This window comes from Castanea sativa, chromosome 12 (genome assembly GCF_040712315.1).
Source record: "Castanea sativa cultivar Marrone di Chiusa Pesio chromosome 12, ASM4071231v1".
Classification (NCBI taxonomy): Eukaryota; Viridiplantae; Streptophyta; class Magnoliopsida; order Fagales; family Fagaceae; genus Castanea; species Castanea sativa.
Window position 1 is genome coordinate 47075548 of NC_134024.1, and position 25520 is coordinate 47101067.

Here is a 25520-nt window from a genome sequence, read left to right on the forward strand (position 1 = left end):
AAAAAAAAACAAAAACAAAAACAAAGAAGCCAAAACAAAGACATTGCCTTTATCATCAGTCTCCAAACGGGCACTAAGCATTAGGTAAACGCTGACTTTTAAGATATGCCATAAATTCAAGTCCATTTTTGTTAGTAATCTTACCATTTCTTTTTTTAAGGAGTAATATTACCATTTAATGTCAAATAAATGTTGTTCATTAACAAAACATCACTTACACCTATATAAATTCAGGCAAAACTTATGTACATTATTTTAAGTGCTATTGTTTAGGTTCTCTTTTTAACATTTAACTATGTGGTTACTTAACTTAAAAAAATATAATTTTATTTTATGAGAAAAAATTTACATGACAGAATCTTAAAATGAAAACTTATGAAACAACACATGAGTACTGCACTAAACACCTTGCTCTATAATTTTTTTTATTATGAAATGTTGCTCATATAAATATATAATACCTGGTGTAACCAAATTACTGATGAAAACGAAATCAGTCATTAAGATTTAAGAGCCAAATTGAAAATTTGAAATTTAAAATGAAAAACAAACCTAAAAGCATAACTCAATTTAATACTAAAATATTTGGGGTAATATCGTAATTTTGTGAGACGGGGGGGGGGGGACTACCCTCCCTTTACCAAAATACCAAACACATCTTAATCTTTTACTTTTCAATTTTTTAAAAAAAAATAATCACAAAAAAATATTATTATTTTAAAAAAAATAATATTTTCTTTGGTTTCTTCTCCTTCGCTTCTTCTTCAGAATTCTCTCTCTCTCTCTCTCTCTCTATATTTTCTCTCTCTTTCTCACTGTTTCCATTTTCTCAGAGAAAATTCGTGATACGCATTGGTGATTCTCAGTGCGCGTTTGGCTCCTCAGATCTTTGTCTGTTTTGCAATCAAAGGTGAGAGCGCGCTCTAAACCTCTTTCGATCTCTCTCTCGATTTTTTTCTTTCTTTTTGTAAATTTCTGAATTCGCGATTTTCGGTTTGGTTTTCTTGTGTACTCGGACTCCGATTCATCGGCAATTCAAGAATGCGGTTCGATTTTCTGTTTGGTTCTCGAGAAAACGGAGGAAAATGAAAAAAAAAAAAACGAAACGTTTTAATCATTGTGTGTATATTTTATATGTGTTTGGCTAATTTGAGTGATAAATTGCTTGGATTAGCTTGGTTCTCGACGACTAAATCTGTTTGATTATGTTTAAATTTAATAATTTATAGTGAATTAGAGTTTTCAGTATGAAAGATTTTGTTTTTAATGGATGAGCTTGAAATTAGTGGGTGATAATTTTGATTATTCTGACTGTATTGCATATAATTTCGAATTTTGAATCCCTAATTTTAGAAAATTTTTTAATATTAAAATGTTCCTTATAATAAATATTATATTTTTCTTATTTATAGGATCATGATTTGCCTCTGATTAATTCCAATTATAAATCTTTTAAAGCTAAAATTAGAAAAGATATCAAAATTTTGTATCATAACTCATAAGCAAGAATATAAGGAAATCAAAAAATAAAAATAAAAAAATAAAATCCACTTATCTGGGCCTAATGGGTGTCAAAGAGTTTGGTTTAGGAGGTTTAATTCGATGTTTTGGTATCTTCCGCTTTGTTTCTGTAGTAATCAAGGGGAGAAGTTTTTACTCAAATGACCATGTGACCATTCAAATAATCATCCATGGGTGTTTTTACTCAAAATGGATTTTTTAGTAGTCTTGTGACTTGTTACAAAAATATAATCAGTCATGATTAAAGTTGACGTTAATGGTCATTTGATTGGCCACATAACGTAATGGGTTGGAGGAGAATCCTTCAAATTGGTTGTCCTTTTTGGTGAATTGTTAGGTCTTACCATTTTCTTAAATAGTTTATCTTTGCTTTCGTGTTGCGGGTCTTGAGAATTATTATAATTTTAGTAATCATTTGTGGCTTGGTTTCCTTTTTTGTTGTTGTTTGTAGATCGGCTATATTTGATCTAGATGTAAAACAAAATGGATTAATATTGATGCGTGGCCGTGTTATGCTTGGAGTTCCAGTGGAAGTTTGCAACATGTTGATAGATTCTTCATTGGTTTTCCATCGCTCCTATAATGAAAAGTGGATTTTTTATGACATCAAATGCTCCTTTCTATGTTGTGGAACTATAAAATCTCTAGAAGCTAGTATCAGACACTGTGCTGACAGTGTAGACACCTCTGTATGGAGGTTGATTGAATTCCATTGATCGATTTCTGACTACAATTTTCTGCACCTGTAATTATGGAAAGGTTAGTTCATTGCTAATGCTTTGGATTTTGTATGATTGAAAATTCGAATTCTTTTTTTTTTTTTTCCTCCAGTTTTGTGAGCCTAATGCTGTGCTTCTGTTTTCCAGATATAAAATTTTGGAAGAGCTTGGAGATGGTACTTGTGGTAGTGTATATAAGGCCTGGGATAAGCAAACAGGCGAGATTGTAAGCATCTCCTTACAAGTCAACATTATATAAATATACTTTTAGTATACTTCTTAACTATTTATATTTTTACTAAGGTCTATTGTAATGGATTATCTTTCCTTACTTTTGGAATATTATATTTTTATCATGCTGTTTTCTTGTATATGCAAAAGAGTCTCTTTGTGGTTGCTGAATATGCAAAGAGCTTTTGTAAATCATGGGATGCTGAGTTTTAGTCATATCAGCTGTCAGAGTTCTTTTGGCAAAAGTACTAACTAATAAGTGTTAGCTACTTAGTCTGCGTTTTTAAATTAGAAAAATTTTGTGAGATTTTGAACTATCAATTTATGGTTGGGTAGTTTTCATGTTGCCTTTTCCAATGTTTAACAATATTACTATCAGTCTGAATTGTTATTCTATCTCACCTTTTCTAGAATTTTAGAAGGTATTATTCTCTTGGCCTTTTTTTTCATTAAAAATTCCATTGTTCTATGATTCTGTTCTGATGTTTCTGATCTCAGGTTGCTGTCAAGAAATTGAAGAGAAAGTTTTACTTTTGGCAAGAACACACGAAGTTACGTGAACTCAGGGTAGGAGCTGTTGTGATTTTGAATGATAAAACATCGCATTATTGTACATACATAGCTCCATACATGCATATGTATAGATTATGTATGTGTATTGTGTATGTCTGTATATTTTACTGATAACCTTGCCTTTGGCAGGCTCTTCGTAAATTGAATCATCCCAATATCATAAAACTGAATGAGGTTGTCAGGGAAAACAATGAACTGTTCTTCATTTTTGAATACATGGTAAGATGGTATTTCTTCCTCTTTTAGTCATTTTTATGTTGTGACTTTTATGCAGAAATCCCAGGAAACCTGAACCTGTCTTCTGATGTTCTTAAACATATTCCACTGAACAATGGCAATGGTGCATGATATATGTTTGTTTTATTTTGTTTAAGCATGTTTGTCAGTACAACTTTTATTGATATGGTTCCTATTCCTGATTACTTTCAAAAAAAATTTGATGTGATAAACATAATTATTTTTTATAAAATCAAATCTTAGAAAAATGAATTTCATTGGTAGTAACAAATTGCACGCAGTCAAAAGTTGGATGCATTTAGACTTAGTGACATGATTCTCTAGGAAAATGTTATAACTACATATCTAAGTTCACTTTGGCTTCTTCTAATATATCTATACATATCACGCAAAAGAGATTGAATTAATTATGAATTTTTTCTCCCAACCAAAAGATGATTTCTTGGTTTCAATTCAAATTTTTATTATATTGAGTGCTGGTTTCTCAGATCCTTCCCTGGCCAACATAATTTGTTTAGCATGCACTGATTCACTGAATCGTATTATAATATTGCATTCTGCCTTTTCTCCAATTAAAATTTCTCCAATTAAAATTTCTCCATTATTGCAAGTATAATATAGCAACATATAGCCTGCGTTTGGATATGGCATGCGTCTGCGTTTTTACTCAACGATTGCGTCCTGTGTGTTTTTTAGTGGGTCCCGTGCACTGTTCATGAGACCCACAAACTACTTTTTTCAACAAAACAACTTTAAAACTGGGTCTCATGACACTATTTACACATTTAAAAATTATTTTGTTACAGTGTTTTTAGTTTTCAGTAATAAGCAGTATCCAACCACACCCATAATTTCTAGAAGCATGTTTCTGTCCTATAATTTTTTCATGCACATCAATCTCATGCTTTTGAAGATTGGATGAATGCCTGGCCAATTAAATTCCTTTTTTTTTTTTTTTTTAATTTTTAATTTTTTTACCTTTTTTGTTAGTGCTTGATTTTGGACTTCGTTTCTCCAGGATTGTAATCTTTACCAACTAATGAGAGACCGACAAAGTTCCTTTTCAGAAGAGGAGATCCGTAACTTTATGTCTCAATTGCTGCATGGACTTAATTACATGCACAGAGATGGATATTTTCATCGGGATCTAAAACCTGGTAATACATGTCTTCATACTTTTAGTTGTGTGTTCATCCATCTGTGTTTTAAGATCTTTATTTATGTCTTTGTGAAGAATTTTATGATTTTATTGTAACACAAATAATTAGAGACTTTTTTTCCTTGAAGAAAATTTGCTGGTGACAAATGACCTTCTAAAAATTGCTGACTTTGGACTGGCTAGAGAAGTGTCATCAATGGGTCCTTATACTGAATATGTTTCCACACGGTGGTGAGTCATATCAAATTATTTATTCCCTCTGTTGGTGCGTGCTTGCACAATGATTATTCTGTTAAATTTTACACTTTGAGTTAGGAACTATCTGCAATCTTAATTTGGGTTTGTACATATGCTAGGTACCGGGCACCAGAAGTTCTGTTGCAGTCTTCGTCCTACACTCCTGCAGTTGGTAAGCATGTTTATCTCCAAACTCATTGCAGATTCAGCAGAAAGTTAGCTACTATTCTTTTTGTTTCAAATTGTTTAGCTACTTTCTCTCTCATACAAAGGCTGGTTATGGGTTGGATTGATTTCCTAAGCCTGTGTTCCACTTGACCGAAACTTATAACCGAACTTAACTTATTTTGATAATTCATTTGTAATATTCTTTAAACTTCCATAAATCTGAATTATTACATTTTCAACTTAAACTAACATTAACCAGTCATTGTGACACAAACATTAAGTGAAAATAATATAGTGTTATTTAAATATGATGATCAAACTTATTTTAAAGTTTAAACCCAAACTTACTGGCTTTACAAGAGAAAAGCAAAGCACATTTTCAGTTTATCTACAGGTTTACTAAGTGACTTTTGGCATGTTGATCTATTAGGGGAAGCATTATTGATACTAACTTTTATTCTTTAAATGCCATGATATAGTGGATTGCTGTTTTTAAGAAAAGAAATTAAATGTCTAGGTTTCTGATATAGAAATACACAATATATATAGTTATAAATATAAAAAAGATAAATGAATGTGTGGATATAGAAAGGGAGTGCTGAGTTGCTTTTTTGAGTTTGTCTTTCAATTAACTTGGTAACTCATTAGAAGCTTCAAAATGAGCCTAAATGAATATTATTCATTATCTCTCTCTCATTTTTTTTTTTTTAAATTAAAAGAAGGTGACAAAACACATCATGGGGATTGGGATTCTTCTATGGCTGTTTTTGTTACCTAGAGTTTAAATTGTTGTGGCCATGATCTTTTCACTTATATTGAATGGACACTCATGCCCTTAACACATATATTTATCTGAAAAGATGTTTGAGCCTAATATTCCCTGGAATACTTAAATTGCTGGTGTTTATGCTTTTGTAAGAGTAATTCTTATCATGTGTTTTTGTGTGTATGTATTTTGGTGTTTTTTTTTTTTGGGGGGGGGGGGGGGTAGTACTGAGTTCTATGGTAATTGATCTAATTTGCCTGCCACTAAGATGAGTATAGAATTTTCTAGTGTAAAGTTGATTTGTTTAGGCATTGCTAGGCTTTCATTTATATCTCAATTGAAATGACATATTCTTGGTTTGTTTTCCTATTTGAATGATGACTAACAAACTAACGTGTGTACAGACATGTGGGCAGCTGGGGCGATACTGGCTGAGCTTTTCACTTTATCCCCTATTTTCCCTGGTAAAAGGTGATTTTACCTCCCAAGATTATTGTATTCCATTTTGTATTCTTAAAAGGAACAAATTAGAATTTTAAGGTCCAAATATTAGTAGACTATGTTCATGATTAATGTGATTAATTATTTACAAGTTTTGAACTTGTGATGATGACTGGTGAAATAGTAACCATTAACCAATTGTTTCAAAATTTCTGGTATGGGTAAAGTTAATAATGAGAATGGTGAGGCTGGATCATTTTTGTTTGATTTATGTTGGTTTGCTCCATTTTTTTGTATTTTCAACAAGTGCTGATGCAGCTCTTTTATCTCCCAATAATAACTTTCCTCCAGAAAAAGAATCAATCCCTTCTTTTAATCTCTCTACTCTATTTGATATAGTTTTTGGTGATTTAAAATATTTTGTCATTCCTGTCCACGGCTTTAACTGAATTTTCCTTCACTCTTGTATTCGACAGCCTGCTGGTATAAGATAATGTACAAACGGCAGCATTTTCTAGGCTTGACTCCATCTGTGGCTTTCTGCCTACCCCGTAGAAGGCTATGCATATATATTGCATGTGGGTTTTTTAGCAGAACTGCATGCTGTTGGGATGATTTAAAAAATAAATATAATTATGCATTATAATAAGTTAGAGAAAGTCAGGAAGTTGTCTAGTGAGCTGTATGCCTACATTATTCACATCACAAGAGTCATCACCTGAACAATATTTGCCATCTCAGCAAAATCTGCTAAATTTTTGGGTCAGATATACTATACCCTATTTTCCTGTAAAAGAGTAGATGCACCTTTTTTTGCTCATACATGCAATGCTACTTACCACCAAAATAGTTGTAAAAATATGAATCATTCTGCTCCATTTGCTCAAGCCAAGTTCAGCAGATGTCTGCCTTTACAGTTTGTTGTTTACTTGGACAGTTTGAATTTAAAAGTATTCCCAAATGTATGTGAAAATAGCTGACCTAATAATATAAATGGGGCCACACCCTATTGTTGTTTATCTATACATATATGTGTGTATGTACATATGTATTTATTGGATATTTAGGTGGAATTCTTTTTTCTGATATACTTTTGATTTTAATTCAGACTATAAGAGGTTGCAGAACTGCCTGATGTTCCATATCAGTCTAAAATTTTGAAATAAGAGAAACTATGATAACTTATAAACTGACACCTTATAACATAGTTTCTTCAATGGGCAGTGAAATAGATCAATTGTGTAAGATATGCAATATACTTGGTATGCCGGACCTGACTATTTTCCCTGAAGGGACGAACACTTCTCGATTACTCGGCATTTTTAGTTATGAAGAGGTAAGCTTTTGTTCAATTTCTTGTGTTTTCATATGTTTGGGCATGTTTGGTACATGTGTTTAAACACATGTTTTCAGTTATTAAACAATATTACACGTATTTCTACACACTTTTTCACCTGCACGTATTTCCAAAAAAATTGAAAACTGTTATTTAAATGCACGTACCAAAACAGCCCTTTGTCTCTCTCATTATCATTCTTCTTTTTTTATAAGTAAAAATTTAAATTACCATTCATTCTTGTGTAGATTTCAGCCGCAAACCTTTCCAATATCATTCCAAATGCTAGTTCAGAAGCTATTGACTTGATTTTGGTGGGTATTGCTGATAAAGCATGCTTCCCTTATGATTTTTACTATGAAATTTGTTGACTACATTTGAATTTAGTGAATAACACCGTGATATGATATCTGATACCTTTCTTCTTGGCTGTCCATAGCGACTATGTTCATGGGACCCTTCAAAGAGGCCAGCTGCAGATGAAGCATTACAACATCCTTTTTTCCATGTAATATACGTTCTCAAGTCTTCTTTTTCTATCCTATAAAATTGGTTTAATGTATTAATATGTTCTGCTGCATAGGTGGGTCGGGTTCCTTATCCACTTCGTGATCCGCTTGAGCTGAAACTGAGCAACACTGGTAAAGACTAGTTGTTTATTTATTCTTTTTAAATTTCTATAATGCTTACTTCTAATTTCCTCAGATTTCTTATTGAGTATATTGTTTCATATTAATATTTTCAACTTTAACTTAATTTTTTCCTCCTGCACTATCCTTCAGGAGCAAAGCCTAATCTAGAGTTGAATTTATGGGGCTTTGGTCATGAACCTGAGGACTGTTTTCTTGGCTTGACGTTGGCTGTGAAGCCCAGTGCTTCAAACTTAGGTAAAAACTATTGTGCCCCTTGTATTTTGTATTTTAGCACTTTGGTGTCTACTTTTACATTTAAATGGAGAAAGTGATAGATGTATTTTTCTCCACTTACAATCACCCCCCTTTTCGATGTTAGCTACACATGTAACTTTGAGTGTTTTCACTTTTTCTGGTCAATGCCAAAATCTTTATCTAATTGACAGGGCTTGCCCTGCTTCCTTAGCCCCACTGGAACAGTCCCAGTCCCACTTCTGTTTTTGGTTGTTTTGGCCGGGGATTTTGTTCATCTAATCAGGGTCTGGGATGGTCCTCCCTGTTGCTGGGCCTTTGTCATTGCAACATATAGGAGTGGCTGGTTATATCGGTTGACCGCGTGAAGTTAAATCTAAGCCCTTTCATATGGGTTTGGAAATTTGTCAGATGCATGTCAGGATGGCTTTTAAAAAAAAATTATTACTTTTAAAAGGAATATAAAAATCTCAAGCTGTGGCACACAAGTCCACTAGTTTTTCTTGAGATTGGCCACTTCCTGCAAAATGCTTAAGGGTAGAATCGTATCAAATATACCTCTCTCAGGACCAGCATTGAGTATGACCCTTATGTCAGGATGGCCCTTTTTATGTGTCAAGAATTTTTTCTTATAAAATGAGTTAATATATGAGCTTTTTAAGATTCCCCATTGATTCCTTGATATACTCAACTGGTTGGCACCTCTTGGTGTTCCAATGGAGACATCCATGTTCAATCCCCCCACCCTCAACTATTGATCAATCTAAAAAAAGTCATATCAGGTACTTTTCTATGGAGACATCCATATTGCTTTCTAAAATCAAGCATCTTATAGCAATGCCTTCTGTTGGAGCAAAGTTCTCTGGATTGTAGGAATGGTTGATAGTAGTTCTGTGGATTGTCTGGTCTGTTCCTTGCAATCCATTTTTTTGGTCTTTAACTAAACACTTCCCACTTGTTTTTGATGGGATGTATTTTACTTTTGTTTGACAATGGAACTGTTTCCTGCAGAAGTGTTACATAATGTTTCTCAGGGTATGATGGGAGAGGTGAGTTATAGGGCTACTGTTCAGCAGCATATTGTACTAGAAGCACTATATTCCCCTGTGAGACACTGTACTTTGTTTTGATATTATGTGCTCTTCATTATGCAGGACATACTGTTTTGTTCTGGTTTAAAGGATGATTCAGATCAGTCAGGTAATGCTTAGGGTTCATTTCTTCTAATTAATGGGCTCTGCCTTGAGGAAGAAAAATATATTTCTATACTCCCTCTTCCACTAGCATTTTTGTTAAAAGCATGCCTTAGCACACTTAGGGTTTGTTGTTTTAGCTTAAAATGCGAGCTTATTTTCACTGCTAGTTTATGTACAGCTTTTTAGAGTCTACTTTTTCTAGGTTAACTGTTCTTCCTTCTTTCTTTCTCTTTTTTATTTTTTATAGCCAATGAAAATATGTTCATCCAAGCACATTCTTAAAACAAAAAGCATCATGTACAAGGTACATCTTAGTATCTTACACTAAGAAGCATGGGTATAACAAAATCCTCTGCATGTCTAAGTCTTAAACATGTCAGACATGCTTGTGACACTGTTGCATGCATGTCCATCAAGTGTCCACGGGACAAAAAAGAGTTTTTATTTTTTATTTTATTTTTGGACATCAGACATGGTCTCTCTCTAACCCTCTCGCTCTCTTTCTCTCTTTCACACAGTCAAACTCTCTTGATCTTCTCTCTTGCCCTATCGATTTGCTCCATCTCTTGGCCAATCTACTATGAGTCAGTCAGATTAATGCTGCTAGAAGCTCATCAGTTAGTCCTTTTCTCTCTCTTGGCCTGATACAGCTGTCTCTTTTTTCACTCTCAATGTGAAAATCCCCCAATGATCTCTCTCTCTCTCTCTCTCTCAGAGTTAAACACTCTTGGTCTTCTGTCTTGTTCTCTGTCAGTCAGATGGGTGCTGCTCAAAGCTTATCAGCCTCTCTATCTCCCTTTCTGGGGGAAAAAAAAATCTTTAAATGTCTTTTTATTTTTGGTTTTTTTATAATTTATTATTTAAAATTTTTTTGGTGGGGGAGGGGGAAGGCAAAAGCAAATTTAAAAGCAGAGTAATCAACATGATGCTTTAAAAAAAGTGGATACAAAAATAAAAAGAATATATCATTTAAACGAAAATGACATGCATTTGAGATAAAGCATTGACTGCTTGCTCTTTGTTTCGTTCAAAAACAGAGTGCTAATTTAAAAAATTTTAAAACCTTTTAATAGTTTAACAGTAGTCATACTGAATTTTGTTATTTTGTACTTATTACAATTGAACACTTTAGTTATATGGCATTATGGTAATCAAGGATTCAAAAATATTAATAAAATGTGTGATAGTATGTCGACTAGCAACTGAATCTTTAATTATGATGCTGGGAAATTTGAGAATTTCTCTATGTTCACTTGACAAAATTTATCCCTGCAAACATGAAAGAGGAATACGGATGATGTGGGTTTTAGCTAGACCAATCTTAAGATTAAATGCACTAATAGTGGACAAGAGTAAACATTAAGTTGGTATTATTCCTGATTTTCCTTACACTTCTTGTTCAAGGCCGAAAGTGTGAGTTTCTTAAACTTGTGGTTGTCATAATAATAGATGTAGCTACATTGTTTCTTGGAAAAGAAAATTTTATTTTCTGTTCTGTTTTGTGTTGGCAACTAATGTGTCATGCTTACCTTGTGTTCCAGTTTTTTGGCCACTAATTACTCCTGATAGAAATAGAATTCAACCCCCTGTGGAATCTTCCTTGTCCTTATCTTTCAGGTCAGTTCATTTGTGCCCATAATTATTTATCCTGCTCGTTGTGTAAATTACATAGGGATGGATGTAGTGGCATTAGAGAACTTTCAAATCATAATATTCTTCCCATAGATTGTTGTCCAAAAAGCTGTTAAAAATTGTGTTTGTATAATTTCAGCTGTAGGTACATGTGTTAACATAAAGTTCTGCTTATTACCATTTTCCTTCTTGACAGTTCAATTCAACATCCATCAATGGGAGTTCCACAATCTGCAGGGTTCTCCATTTCTTCTCTGCAGCCTAATATCTTAGATGGCCCATTTTTGGCCATTTCCTCCCCCTGCAAGAAAGGTCACTGCCTATGAGTGACTAAGTTAATAAACTGAAATTTTCAGGTAATTTGGGGCTGTAAATTATTTATTTTCTTTATGTAAAGCTCTATCACAGTTACAGTTTCTACCATTGCATTACGATACTGTAGAATGTATTTACAGAGAATATTATGAGAGGAAATTTTTATAGATTCCATGATTACATTACATCCCTTAATGTAGAATGTATTTACAGAAAAGTTCAAATATCTTCAATTCATATTCTGAAGGTATTGACTATGTATAATCTCTTTTTTTTTTTTTTTGGGTTCCTCTTCCTTTTTTCATAGATTTGAATGGTGCATGTTTAGATATGTGGTTTATGTGTACGTATATGGGTGAATAAATCAATAGAATAAAATTTTCAAATCCAACTTCATTTATTATGATCATTCCTAAAATGACTTGTGACGCCTGACAGCATCTTGTGAGATAGAAATTTTAACAATTCACACCCCCCATAAGATATACTATGTAATTGATAGTTTGGATGTGAGATGAGTCAGTATACCCTCATCTCCAAGACATTGTTGAAGAACTTTACTTGAAATATGACTGATGTTTTCTACAAGCCCCCTCTGATTTTCATCAAACTTTCAGGGAGATGGCTTCTCTAACTGTTAGTAACAGTCAGAGCTTACAAGGAAAGGTGGGGGGTAATGCCAATTACCCTCCTAATGTCCACTAAAAAACAACTGAATTTTCTTCAAACTCCTAATGGTATAGGGTACAAGGCGGGCATTCTTCAAGTTCAGACTACTCTTTACCTCTCTTTCTGCTATTACTAGCCACAATGAGTGTCTGACAGTGTTATTGTCGGTCCTGGGCTGCTTAGCTATTGACACTGTCGTCTTTCTTTTCTTTTTAAGAAGTTGGGCAAATTGTGTGATGTCAAGGTTCTCCAAATGCGCGCTTGATGATAATCTTGGGATCATATATAGTGTCAATAAAGATTTTGACCAGCTCATGTTCATAATACTTTACATGACAATTGAGGGCTATGTTTTGCGAAACGATGATATACTCAGTAATCCTTTGCCCATGTTTTGCTGTGTGTTGTTTAAACTGATCAAAGTAACTTTTCCTTGCCATGGAAGTACTTGCTACAGAATTTTCCGTCATGTCTTCACGTCCTTGTGGACCAATTGCACCATGAACTTGCTGACATATTCCAGGTACAAAGCCCGCTGTGTTTGGTTCACTACTCACTTATATCTCAGTTCTTGCAACTCAAATCAGTCTCACATCCTAATCCCCTGTTTTCTCTTAACTCACTTTCTATTGTGCTTGGCATCAGAAATTGGTTTAGTTTTCAACTTAAAAAAGCAACATTAACTCAAAATTGTGGAGTTCACAAGTCCGTCAGACTCAAACAGTACTCCATAGAAGAAAAAAAGATAGTGGCACAAAGAAAAAACAAATCCAATATTTTCAAGTCGGGCATATCTCAAATTTCAGATTTCCCCCAAATCTCATAATTTCACATATCTGATATTTTTCAAAATGGAAGAAGATAAATCTTGAAACAAATCAACCTTGTTGCCTTCAATGAGAGAGTACCAAATTTGTTGTCTAAATGAGGAAGAAAGATGAGCTTGAAGGTGAAAAATGCAAGGGGCTTTGTTTTTGGGGTCAATTTACTGAAACCACGCTTCTTGATAGTTGGTAAGTCACTCTCTCTATAACCATCACCAAGCACTTCGTCCATTCCCAGGCCAAAATAAACAAAGAAAGAAAGAGAGAAAGCAAAAGTGAAGAGAAGAAAGAAAGAAAGAGAAGAAAGTGTAATTATCCCTTCGAGTTATGAGTTAAGTAGCATTTTGGTAATTGAATATGAGTGGTGAGGCCTAGTGCAACATATTGTTAGTTTGTCACACTCAAAGTCAGACACTCATGTTTGGGGTGGAGTGGAGTGTCATTTTTCTAAATCTTAAAGGAGAGAAATGTAAATGTGTAATTATCCAACTCAAAATCTAAAAAATACCAAAAAGTTGTTCACAGTTCTCAACTTCTCATCACTCATTTTCAATATTTTGAGTTATAAGAATTGAGTAAAGAGAATTAAACCAAACAACATAGATTTTGAGAATTGAGTGATGAAAATTAAGTTTCCAGTGATGGTTTTGCCTAAACCCAAACCCCTCGTTCAAAAGCTCTTCGAGGCACAACTCAGATTCATTTGCTTGCGGCCTTATTGCATCCAAGAACTAGCCGACATATTTCACGACATTCTCTTAGTCCACCATACATCATAAATGTTGAAGCCTTGTACTCTTTGGGGTACGGTTATTGAGCAATTCAACAGGATAAGGGGGGCCTTTGGACCAAGTGTCAAGGCTCCCCAGGAAGCCTTTTATGCTCATTTTCAATCAAAGCCACATCTAAAATGGTAACAAATTGTGGAGTAGTTTTCCCAGTTCCAATTTCGTGGGTCCTCGATGCTCTTATCTTGTTGGTCCTTTTCAATTAAGCAATTCCCTTGTTTTGGCCTCTCGGTGGAATACTTGACTTTCATTTGTTGAACAACTTCCACGAGCTCAAATTAGGTCTGTTGCATACTTTGCAACATCTCGAATAGCAAAGCGATTTGAGGATCCACCGTTCCTTAACTGGACTTCACGTTGTTCATGTAGTTCGGATTGATTGTGCAACAATATATTTGTGTTAAAATGTTCCCTCCTTTTGTAAGCTTCGTGACTTCGACAACATGCTACCTTCGACATAGTTACTCGACTCCCTAGTGGAGTTGCCAAGAATATTGGGATTGCTTTTGTTACATCACCACGTGTCATGTCTTGATGGACTTGGCTCTTTGACTTGAGTTCAAGGTGGAGAGTTGAGTCTACCATTAACACAAATGGAATTTGCATGAATAAAAGAACCATTAGCAAAGGAGTAAATTCAATACTAACTATCAAGTCAGATTTACATTAATGGGTCTTAAAAAAGGGTAAGTTTGGATGAATAAAATGTCAAATTCTAAATGTGACTTAGAAAGTCAATTAGATTTTTTAGTTGAAGAAGGAAAAATTAATTTGGGTTTCCGTTGCGTGGAAAGAGAGTCTATTCCTTAGTATGGAAGGAAAGTCTATTCTTTATTAAATGAGTAATGTATTCTTAATGCAAGAGAGAATAGGAAAATAGTCTTATAAAAAATACTGTTTAGAATTTGATGACTTTGATCTAAGGGTCCTCCCTATGGAAAGAGAGAAAATAAAGTGCGAAACCAAGAAGAGAGAAAATAAGGATTTTTGCTTGAGAGGTAATGCAAGGAGAGAGACAACAAGTACACAAATCAAGGAGAATTTGTGAGGCTTTATTTGATGTTGATTAGAGAATAAAGCTAGAAAAGAGAGAATTGTTGCTGCCTTCTAGAAGATAGTCAAGAAGAGCTATGTGGAAAAGAGAAAAAAGAAGAAAAGAAAGCTAGAGAAGAGAGAGCAAACCTACCATGTTTTTTGGAATATGCTCTTGTAAGTGATCCCCATTTGCAATCTTTTTCCTAGAGTGATGAGTCCAAGGATATATGAAAGAAATTTCTCTTCTACCCTCCAAATCACATTTCCCCAAATTTACTATGGGCTTATTATGTGGGCTTGGGCTACATGGAGGTAAAAATGATAAAAATAATGGACCTGGATTCATCTGGGCCTATAACCAGCAATAGTGGGCCTCTTGTTGTACTTGGGTCGTTTGTTTTGTGCTTGTCAAAAAAATAGCCCCGAACAACTAATAATTAAAAGGAGAAATATAGCCCCGAACAACTATTATAAATTTATAATCTCTTTTTGCTAACCTTATAAATTTATAATCTCTGTTTTTAGTTTTTACTTGAGAAATATTCCAAAAAAAGGAGTTAGACATGTTCAACAAAAAGCGTCATGATGTCCCTTATGGCCTTATCACTGCAAATGATTAATTAACTAAGAATAAAAATAATTAGAGACAAGGACAAATAAAGAATTGAATAGGAATTTTGATTGAATTCCATTCCACCACCATCTAGAATCAGATGCCTTCCTCCATTTCCTTATTAATTAAAAATGTACTAAAAATTAACGATCGTTTCTCCCCCACTTGTTGATTCCCTACAATAAAACCTGAGCAATGATTGTCATTACAAAAAGATATAGGATCACACGAAACTATTCCATAATTTATTTGTCATTATTGTTATCCGGTAGAGCGTGAGTGATGGAGAAAAAATAGTAGATTTATGTGTAAGTGATAAACAATTATTCACAGTCTATTATGTAAGTCACGGAAAAAAAATTGTGAAATATTTTACAATCCTAGAAAGAATTTCATAGTTTATCATATTTCAGTTATTCCATACTCATTGAACACATACTTAATGTGCGTTTGGCTCCAAATTAAAAAAGCCAGCTTATTTTACTATTTAGCTTATTTTTCCTACTATTTATGGGTCCACTACACTATTTGGTACTATTCATAAGTTCCATTGTATTATTTCAGCTAATTTTTACCTTTATCTACAGTATTTTCAGTAAAAAGTTTTCAATTGCAACAAAATAAGCGGATCTCAAACAGACTCTTATTATAAATACAGTCACATTGTTATGTGGATTGAAATAGTGTTATTTTAACTGAAATCATTCTCTTCAAAACATAATTTCAATGAAAATATATAGAAAGTGCAATAACTAATTTTTACAATAAAGAATGAGAATATATAGAGTATGCAATAACAAATTTTTACAATAAAGAGTGTGTTAGGAGATTTAACCATAAAACCTTAGACCACTCCAAAAAAGTCAGAGGCAGCCAACATGGCATTGAGCACACGTGGCATTCAGTTGACACCTCCAACTCCAACTCCAAGTGTTTAACCACCTCCCTCTACTTCAATTCCTCAACTCAGTTCCTTCTTGCTTAGCATAGAAGAAAAGAGCGATTCCTCTCTCTCTCTCTCTCTCTCTAGCAATCAGCAATTAGCAAGCAAAGATGGGTGGTGATACGATCACCTCTCCCTCTTCAATTTCTGGTAAGCACTCTATCTTTCTCTGTGTGTGTGTTTCAAAATGTCTTAAGATAAGAAGCCATTTCTATTATTGTTTCTCTTCCTTTTTTTTTTCCCATAGGATTTTCCAGAGAACCAAACGGGGTTTTTGTGTTTTTTTTTGTAAAACCCAATACTGGGGGACTGTGAATTCTGTAACTTACAAAACCCACTTTTTATTTATGCAGAGGAAGACTCGTCCTCTCTGGAGCAAGAGTTGTCAAACTCAGCATCCCAAGCCCCTACTTTTTTCAGGTATGGCATGCATATAATATTAGATTCTTTTATTAAGGGAGAAGTGAAGAAAATAGAATCCTCATACTTGAAAGTTGTATGCTTTATGTCATGTTGGTTTATAGAGAAACTGAAAAATTTTAACTTGATCATATGACCCTCATGGTTTCCTTAGGATCAATTTGGAAGGAGTCAAATATATCTAAGTATTAAATACAAAGTTTTAATGTCAGTATTATAATTTTTTTGATCTCATTTTCTGAGTAAATAAATGGGTTTATTTTGGGATTGTGTTTTTGGTGGAAGTTTGAATGTGAGTTCTGGTTTTCAATGGGTCAGGGATGATATGAGCATGAAATTTGAGCAAGGTAATATGATAGAAAACAATGGGATGGGTTTTGGAGAAGTCAATGAAGTAGGAAATGGGTTTTCTTCAGCAGCTTTGGATTTCGAAGCCAGTCGAAGGAGGAGACACAATGCTTATAGAGAAGTCTTGCAGAGTTATGATGAATTGCAGATTCGCAGTGAAAATTTGAAAGAGGCAAAGAGCAAAATCTTGAGGTACTAATGTAATATGTTAGCTGATTTTGGTTTCATTTTTTTGTGTTCTTTTAATTCCTTTTACTGCTGTAATAGTTTGTATGCAACTTTTTGGTGTTTTTAGTGGCTGTTATCATCTAAAACTTAGTTTCATACTCCTTATAATTGTTAATGAACAAAAATCAATTGCTTGGGTTATATTACAGTATATGAGATAAACCTTAAATTTTCTTGTTCTCTAGAGTATGAATTTATTTATAATTGTCAAAATGATGGAAAGTTGTGCACACATACACAAACATTTTCTCTCACAATAACTAAATAATAGTCATAATTCACTTGTGTTTTTTTCAATTTATGCTTCTTTAGTAAAGTAAGGATATTGAGAAGGTAGAGAAAAATCACAAGTATTTCTGGACTAGGACCAGTTAAAGGGTAGGTCCAGTTTTCATTACCATAAAACTCTAAAGCATCACATTATTAATTTTAATGATGCAGTACTTGTAACTATCACTAAGTCCAGTTTTCATTACCATAAAACTATAAAACATCACATTATTAATTGTAATGATGCAGTACTTGTAACTATCACTAAGTGATTTATCATTCATTGTGCTAGAGACTGATTATGCTTAGCCTAAAATGACGTGGTAGATTGACTTTGACAGCTATACCCCTGGAGCATGGATGGAGAAGGTAGGTGGCATGCAATTGACTGATTATGATGTGCCAAAGACAACCTCACTCATATTAATTGGTCCAAAAGGATCTGGAAAAAGCAGTCTTGTAAACAGAATCTCCAGGGTGTTTGAAGAAGACAAGTTTGCATCAGAAAGAGCACAAGTATCATGTATAATTCTTTAACATTTGACATTAATGTTAGATGTAAATCATGAAATGATACTGTCTTTTATGTTCTTTGATTAAGGGGATGAATTTAGCCATTAATTTATATAGTTTCAATCTCTCTATGTGTTCTCTTGTGCCAGATTCATCTGTCGGGGATGGGACCTACTTCCTTCAGGAATATATGATTCCAAAAAGCTCCACATCGTTTTGTCTTTATGACACACGCAGTTTATCTGATGATTCATCTAATAATGATGAAATATTAAAGCTTTGGATGACAAAGGGTGTTCGTCATGGGGATCCTGTTATCAGGTCTGACATTTGAAAATCTTGTATCCTTTTACTTTTCTGGTTCACTATTTGTCTACTTTTAGATTACTTCACTTCTGCAAATTGCTTATCAGGAATTCTGATAGTCCAAGTTTAAGAACCAGTATGAAGTGCAAAGATCGCTGGAATCGTTTTCTTTCCAGTGAGATCAGAATGGTCAATTTCGTCATATTTGTTGTTAATGGAATTTCAGTTCTGAAATCAATGGATAGTAATGATGATTCAGAGACAAAGTATAGCCAGACACTTGCTAGAGCATTCAGCTGTCCATATGTATCATTCAAAGGTAATAGGATCCTTGATTTCTTTCCCCTGTAACATTTTTATAAACTTTATGCAAATATTTAACTTTCATAACTTGTCAGGCACTTGTTTTTTCCTCTGTATTTCAAAAATTAATAATTATGGTAATATGAGGGAGAATAACGTTAGAGGGCTGACTGAATATATGGGTGTTTGTGTGTGTATATATAACTGGCCAAAGAAACATATATAATAGAAATGGGAAATCTTATTACACATCTCCTCTAGAAAGAAAAAAGCCCAAATATCAGGTATTGAAGACAAGGCTAACATCCCATGAAGCAGAAAGAGTAATTCTCTTACTGAAGTTCTTGATGAAGGGATACAAGATCAGCTGAAGGGCCACAAAGCCGAATCCGTTTTATACAAGGAGCAGCTTTTTTGATGGGTTTTAGATATGGGATCCACATGTCTTTTGAGCATGTCCACATTGGATTGTATTCACCTCCAAGAGGAAAATAAATGGGTTTTTGGTCAACTTTGAGCCAAAATAAATATGGGATCCACGCTTATTTTGACACAAGTCCACATTGGGATGTGTTCACTTCCATGAGGAGAATAACACTGTAAGGTTTTCTTGCTCAAAACTATTAAGGAGTGAAAGAGAAATTGAATTAAAAAAAAAAATGTCCACTTGAACGATGGCTGAGGGTAGTGAAGAAGCTTGATCCCACATAGGTTATTTTTTTAAAACCTTAGTGTGTTTTTATACTACTTTCTTGGACATAAGCTTAGGCCCCTAGGAGCACTGCAGTTTTACGGAAGGGGGAGGACCTAGCCATTGATCTTTCTACCATGTCCACATTAAATTTTGCTACCAAACTTTTCACTGATTGCTGTTAGAATATCCAATTGATGGTCTAATTTTCCATTGAAGTGTGAAACTTTTCAAGCTTTATTGCTGTTAGAATATTGTGTCTATTAATTGATCTTTCTAAGTCATGAATAAATGTGTTAAGAAACCCCTAACTATAATGGATCGTAGATCTGCACACAGAGTGGTCGAGTTGACATTCTAATCTTCCATTGAAGTACTTATAGGCACATGCACATCCAATGGCTCCCAAATTTTGTATGAGGCTCTTACTAGCTGCCATGTACGTGGGGGAACCTTGATTGTTCAGAAATGAGCTCAAATGCACTTGTAACACATGCTTGGGTTGATTAAAGCACATGTTTTGTAGTTAGTTCAAAATTTAGTTACAACCAGTTTCGGTTAGTGCACACATTTGTATATTCTTGTAAGCACTTGCTCATTTAGTTAGCCAATAAGAATAGGGAAAGAGTTGTATATTTAGGTACAATTAATTACGGTTAGTGCACATGTTTGTATATTCTTGTAAGCACATGCCCATTTAGTTAGCCAATAATAATAAGGAAAGAGTTGTATAAATAGATCAATGTACTCATCATTTGTCATCATGAAGATGAATCCTTTTGTTGCTTAGTTTCTTAATTTTCTTTAGCCTTTCTGTTTCTCTTGGAGGTAGAGACTCCCTTTAAGTATTCTCATTCTTGGAGGTGATGACTCTTTTGAAATAGTCACATTTCATATAAACCATTAACATTTCATGCAACCCATCACAAAACTGAAACTCTTGAGTTCTTTCCCTCTAACCCTTGACATTTCTCATTTCAAGAACTCATTTGAAACACTTAAATTACCGACTCTAAGACCATAGCTGAAACCCTAAAGACCCTAAACACCAAACCCTAGCATTCTCACCAAACAACCAACTTGACACAACAAAGAATCCGAACCCTGAATCAGGTTCCTAACAAAATGCGTCTTTTGCCTTCGTGACTGTTCTGAACAGTAATAATTTTATCTTTAAATATATGTCTCTCTTGCATTTAGTCAGTTACTTATTTCATCCTCTGTCCATACTAAGTCTGTCAAAGAGAGTAAAACATGCGTGAGGCACACAAATTGTGGTGCTATTTTATGTGTGGACGGAGAGACAGAAGATGCAACAAATCCTAAAAAGTCAACATTGATGGAAGTTTACTTTGTAGGATACAGTTTTTCTATCCAACATAGAGGTAAAATGTATAGCAGTAATAGGGGCATTAAAATAAGTAGTTTGGTTTAGAAGACTGTTGTTTAGTGAGCTTGGTTTCAACTTTCGAACAAGACAATTGCATTACATTGTATTAGTTAGAGCACAATTTACTTGCAATCAAGTATATGTGCAAGAATAAATCATATTGATGTGTGGTATCATATCACAAGATTAGAGAGTGAATTTCTTAGGGGGATATATCTCTTTTGAAAATCCAAACTAACAAAAATGTATGTAACATGTTCACAAAGCCAGTTTCTAGGATAAGTCATAAATTTAAGCGTTGCTTGGACTTAATCAATGTTTGCAATCTATGATAGCCCCTATGGGCTTTGGTGAAGGTGATGTGGAACTTTTGTTATGTAGCTTTATTCTATTCAAGCTAAGGTGGAGATTTGTTGGCCTGTGGCTTGGGTTGCCATCAAGTCAGTCATGACTTGACTGAGTTTAACTTGCAAAAGGATTCCTCGTTAGCCTATTTTCGGAGCCTTGTTTTGTGTGTGGCACACTCTATTAACCCTAGCCAACTTATGTTATATATGCTTGGCCTCTCATTGTTTCTAATGGGGAAAGAGAAAGTCGTGGCATAAGTCAACCCTTTTGCGCAAGAATCTCTGATATTTGTTATTTGTGTGAGAGTTTTTTGGGCGTATCTGGGGTTAGGGTTTCTTGAGAGAGCATATGTGCCACTATTGTAATCTCCATGTTTTTCTTAGTGAAAAATTTTCCTCGTCACAGCCCATGGATGTAGGCAATTTTTTGAACTATGTAAATTCTTGGGTTGTACATGTGCATGTTAATTTTTTTTTTCTTTATTGTTGTTGGTTTGAATCTGGGAGTGCATCACACAACAGTTCTGGCTGAATGGGTCTTTTTTGTGAGAGACTGTATCTTAGAAAAGTTAACGTAATCAGCACCAAATATTATACAGTTTTGATGCATTAATAGAGAGAAGCTATCGCCGTCTGTAAGCTAAGATTGTTGCAGCCTTATTAGAAAAGATATATACTGTTGGGAAGGCCAAGACCTGCCTAATGGACCCTAGAACAATTGTGAAAATGTTTTTGGCCTGGATAGTCTGTCTAGATCAGACTGTTGGTCTTTTGATAGTTGTAACCGTGTGGTGCTTACTGTTTATCTTCATTGGAAATAAAACATAACACGTTGTAATGTATGGTGAGCAGAACCAGTAATTATTGGGTAATAATGGCTGAACCTTTCCTATTTTCCTTACAGATGACAAGCCTGTTGTTGTTGTTACGCATGGTGATCTACTTTCACTTTCAGACCGTGCTCGCATCCGTGTCCATTTGGGAGAGTTGCTCGGTATTCCCCCCGCAAAACAGATTTTTGACATTGCAGGTGACAGTTTTAGTTATCTTGTTCCTTTTCATGCTGTCAAATAAGGTTGGTATTTAATCAATTAATAGTTTATTATTCCTTTTGTGGCTGCAGAAAGCTGTGATCCAGTTACTGAGTTGACAATAACTGACATGTTATGCTTTTGTCTGGAGCATGCTGATAAAAATCTTCCTCGTAAGAGCTGGATAACAAAAAAGGTGTGCTTGTTCTTTCTATATTTACCTGCGAGAGATTTGGTCATTTTTGTGGTATTTGGTTTTTTCTTATCTTATCTTCAAAGTGGCAGTGTATATAATGTGGCATGAATTCCTTATGCTTCTACATCTTGGGAAACTATTAATTACTAGCAGTCTCACAATCTCTGCATTGAGATTCTCTTGTTTATTAGCACTTAATTTACTAAGTTCATGGGAAGTCTAGTATGTTTTATATGACACCACACTTCACAAAACGTTCCATACTCTATATGATTCTGATGTGATTCCTGAACAACTTACTCAATTTCTGAAATTCCAAGTGATGTGCTGTCTAATTCTTTTTTCATCTCTTTGTTCTATTCCATTTTCCATATTTTATCTCTGGCTATGTAATGCATTGCCACTTGAAATGTCTCCAAACTTCATGCAGACCATGGCTTCCTCTTGGCTCTCTGTTCCTTTCTAGGTAGTTGTAGTCTGAGCAGTGCAAAAATACTTTCATTCTGGATTATTATTATGCTACTGACCAGTGAGTTTTTGAAGCTGTTTTGCAATTTAGAAGCACTTCATCGAGAGAGTGATTGAATGTAAATGTCAATTCCTTCCCTTCCACCCCACATGGGGTGGCTTTGGCAAATGTACTGGGAAATTGGACCCTTTCATCTGTAAAACATACCCAAATCAACTTCATAACTACTGGCTTGAAATGTAGAATACTTACAATGTGGTCATTGGTACTGAGAAGAGTGACGTTTTATGATTCAAAACTTCCATTACTGTTTAAATTTAGCATGATGAACTTGTCAGATGAAATTTATGCAAGCAAATCTACTAATATTCTGAGTTTGGCCTTCCCTCATACTGGCCCAAATTCTGCAGCAGGAAATTCATTGTGTCAAGGCATGGCTACACGTCACCTTCCATTATCCCATTACACTGCCTTCATTAATTGAACATAACAATTTAGTCGGTGTAAACTTGTAATGATCCAACTTGTACATTCTGAGAGGCAGGGTACGATGTTCAAAGGATCCTATGAGGTTGAGTAGTTTATAGTTGGTGTAAAATAGGCTGAGCTGAGGCAAGTCAACTTTGTGTTAGTCAAGGTTGCTTAGTTGAATTTTAATTAAACTTGAACTTTGGTGCATCTTGAGGCTTGATTAAATTATTACAGTGAAGGTCTAGTGCAAACTTTCTTGTAGCCTGCTTGGGTGATTGACTAGTAAAAATTGAAGATCCTAGACTTCCATTCAATGCTGGACCTAGGGTACAGCATGGCAATTTAGGTTTAGGTCATTTTAGTCATGTTAGGAGTATATCGAAGTTTCTATTGTAGCTAAGTGTCTTAGGAAGTCCAGTGTCTCAGTAAGGTATTGTAATAGGAAGCTGGGGTTTTTTAAATGGCCTAAAACTGAAGCTAACCTTGCTAAGGAAGATTTTTTAAATTCGACCATTTTTCAGTTGCCTGTGGAGGTGTGTAGAAAATCATTTTCTGTTGCTTTTTCTGGTTTAGATTCAAAATCATGTCATTTTCTGGCTTCCATATTGAATACACAGTCAATTAGGTTGACTGTATTTGGATAGCTTTGAGACTGACATTGCTTCAGATTGATTTGCCTAGCTTTTAAATTAGTTCTGTCTATAGAATTATCAATTCTAGTCTTTAGTGTGCATTATGGTTTAAGTCCGATCTCAATGTGTAACAGCTTAATTTTGTTATCATTATTGGTGATTACTTTGTGATTTATTCTGGCAATTCAATCTGAAGTGCTTAAATTGTTTCTTGAGAATCATGGAAAACACAAGCATGCACATGCACACTACACACAGAGAAAGTTAATGCTGTCTAGTTGGTATAAATAAAGAGCATGAAATGGGACCAATAACAAATTTAGTTGATATAGTTATATAAATGGTCCTGTTGGCCACAGGATGTATACTGATTGTGATAAGTTATATGCAGGTTCCTACTGTACCTCTATCTGCATATATATTGCTCTTAATCACCCTGGGAATCATTATCATCTCAGCTTATGTGCATCATGCTCATATTCGTCATGTCAAAGGAGCAAAGCCTCATGCAAAACTTCACAAAGCTTCTGCTAAACTTGACATAAATTGGCATAAAATTAGGCACTTGTGGTTGGAATAGAATATTGTAGTTTTTATTTCAGAGTTTGATTTCTGAGTACATTGTTACACAAACATGCAAGTGAGAACTTCCATGTACAGTATAATATATACAAATAAAGTATGGTTTGGTTCAATATTTCTTAATGAATATTTTTATTGTCTGGTTATGTCTTTGCAAACTGATCTTCATGGTGGTATCAATTGGCCCTAGCTGATGATAATGATGACAATCACCTGGCAAACAGACCATTTAAATTGTGAGGGCTACAAAATTGTCTTTGCAAACAGACGCTATTCAACAAATAAATTTGTCAAAGAACTTATAGTGGTATATAAAATTGATAAGAATTATATTAAATGTGTGTGTGTATAGGGTGGTGCTTGTTAACATTTCCCTTTTTGGGTTTCACTTAAAAAAAGGAAAAAAGTTGTCAAAAAAATTGCCAAAAGAGATAAAATAATAATAATAATAATAAAAAAAAAAATACCAAAAGCTGTTAAAAGTTGCCCAAAAGCTGTTAAGATTTTCCTTATGGTGCCTATTAACACAACTCATATATATATATCCGTTATGGGTTTGCTTTGACCTTGGGATAACGTAAGTGTACATTATGCGAGGCTGTGTCCAAATTGACATAAGCCAACTTCTAGTCACATATCCATATTGGTACAGTATGAAAGTTTTACCTCCTTGTGCTTTTAGTATGGTTGTGTTAGCATAAAGCTATGAGTTTTAGAAACAAACAATAAACTCTTTTGAAATCTATCACTAAAAGTCTAAAATGACATGCTCCCTACAACATGTTGCACTGGTTGTTACCAACGCTTCTGAGAGGCAAGCTTCTGAGAGGTAAGCTTCACGCATTGAACCACTTTTTTTTGGGGATTAATGGGATCTTGTGATCATGCATCCATTATTTTTCCTTCATGCCCAACTCTAATATTCTCGGCTTTGATACTAACTGTTATGAACACAAATTTTTATTGGTTGCTTTGAGGAAACCTAGGCCTCAAAGTTTGATATAATGGACTATTTCTGGGGATTCCAAACCAGGGG

At 34.4% G+C, this 25520-nt stretch overlaps 2 protein-coding genes across 6 annotated transcripts; both read left to right on the plus strand.

Moving 5' to 3' along the window:
• Positions 1-740: 740 nt before the first annotated feature.
• Positions 741-11695, plus strand: LOC142619644 (serine/threonine-protein kinase MHK). 5 transcript variants are annotated; one of them, XM_075792841.1, is made up of 18 exons: positions 741-910; positions 1973-2280; positions 2388-2466; positions 2970-3038; positions 3174-3263; positions 4300-4438; positions 4569-4671; positions 4797-4849; positions 6016-6082; positions 7277-7388; positions 7637-7702; positions 7828-7896; positions 7972-8029; positions 8171-8275; positions 9284-9321; positions 9427-9472; positions 11010-11085; positions 11297-11695. In XM_075792841.1, the coding sequence occupies exons 2-18, from the start codon at positions 2273-2275 to the stop codon at positions 11424-11426; spliced, it is 1308 nt and encodes a 435-aa protein (XP_075648956.1). In that variant the 5' UTR covers positions 741-910; positions 1973-2272; the 3' UTR covers positions 11427-11695. The 5 variants fall into 5 exon arrangements, 3 of the variants coding, with proteins under 3 accessions (XP_075648956.1, XP_075648958.1, XP_075648957.1); XM_075792843.1 differs by having other exon boundaries at positions 742-910; positions 11240-11695; XM_075792842.1 differs by having other exon boundaries at positions 742-910; positions 9287-9321.
• A 4599-nt stretch (positions 11696-16294) lies between these two features.
• On the plus strand, positions 16295-24599 carry LOC142618632 (uncharacterized). Its single transcript, XM_075791581.1, has 9 exons — positions 16295-16437; positions 16641-16707; positions 17026-17247; positions 17895-18076; positions 18216-18387; positions 18480-18691; positions 22008-22133; positions 22227-22330; positions 24294-24599. The coding sequence occupies exons 1-9, from the start codon at positions 16398-16400 to the stop codon at positions 24480-24482; spliced, it is 1314 nt and encodes a 437-aa protein (XP_075647696.1). The 5' UTR covers positions 16295-16397; the 3' UTR covers positions 24483-24599.
• Positions 24600-25520: the final 921 nt, after the last annotated feature.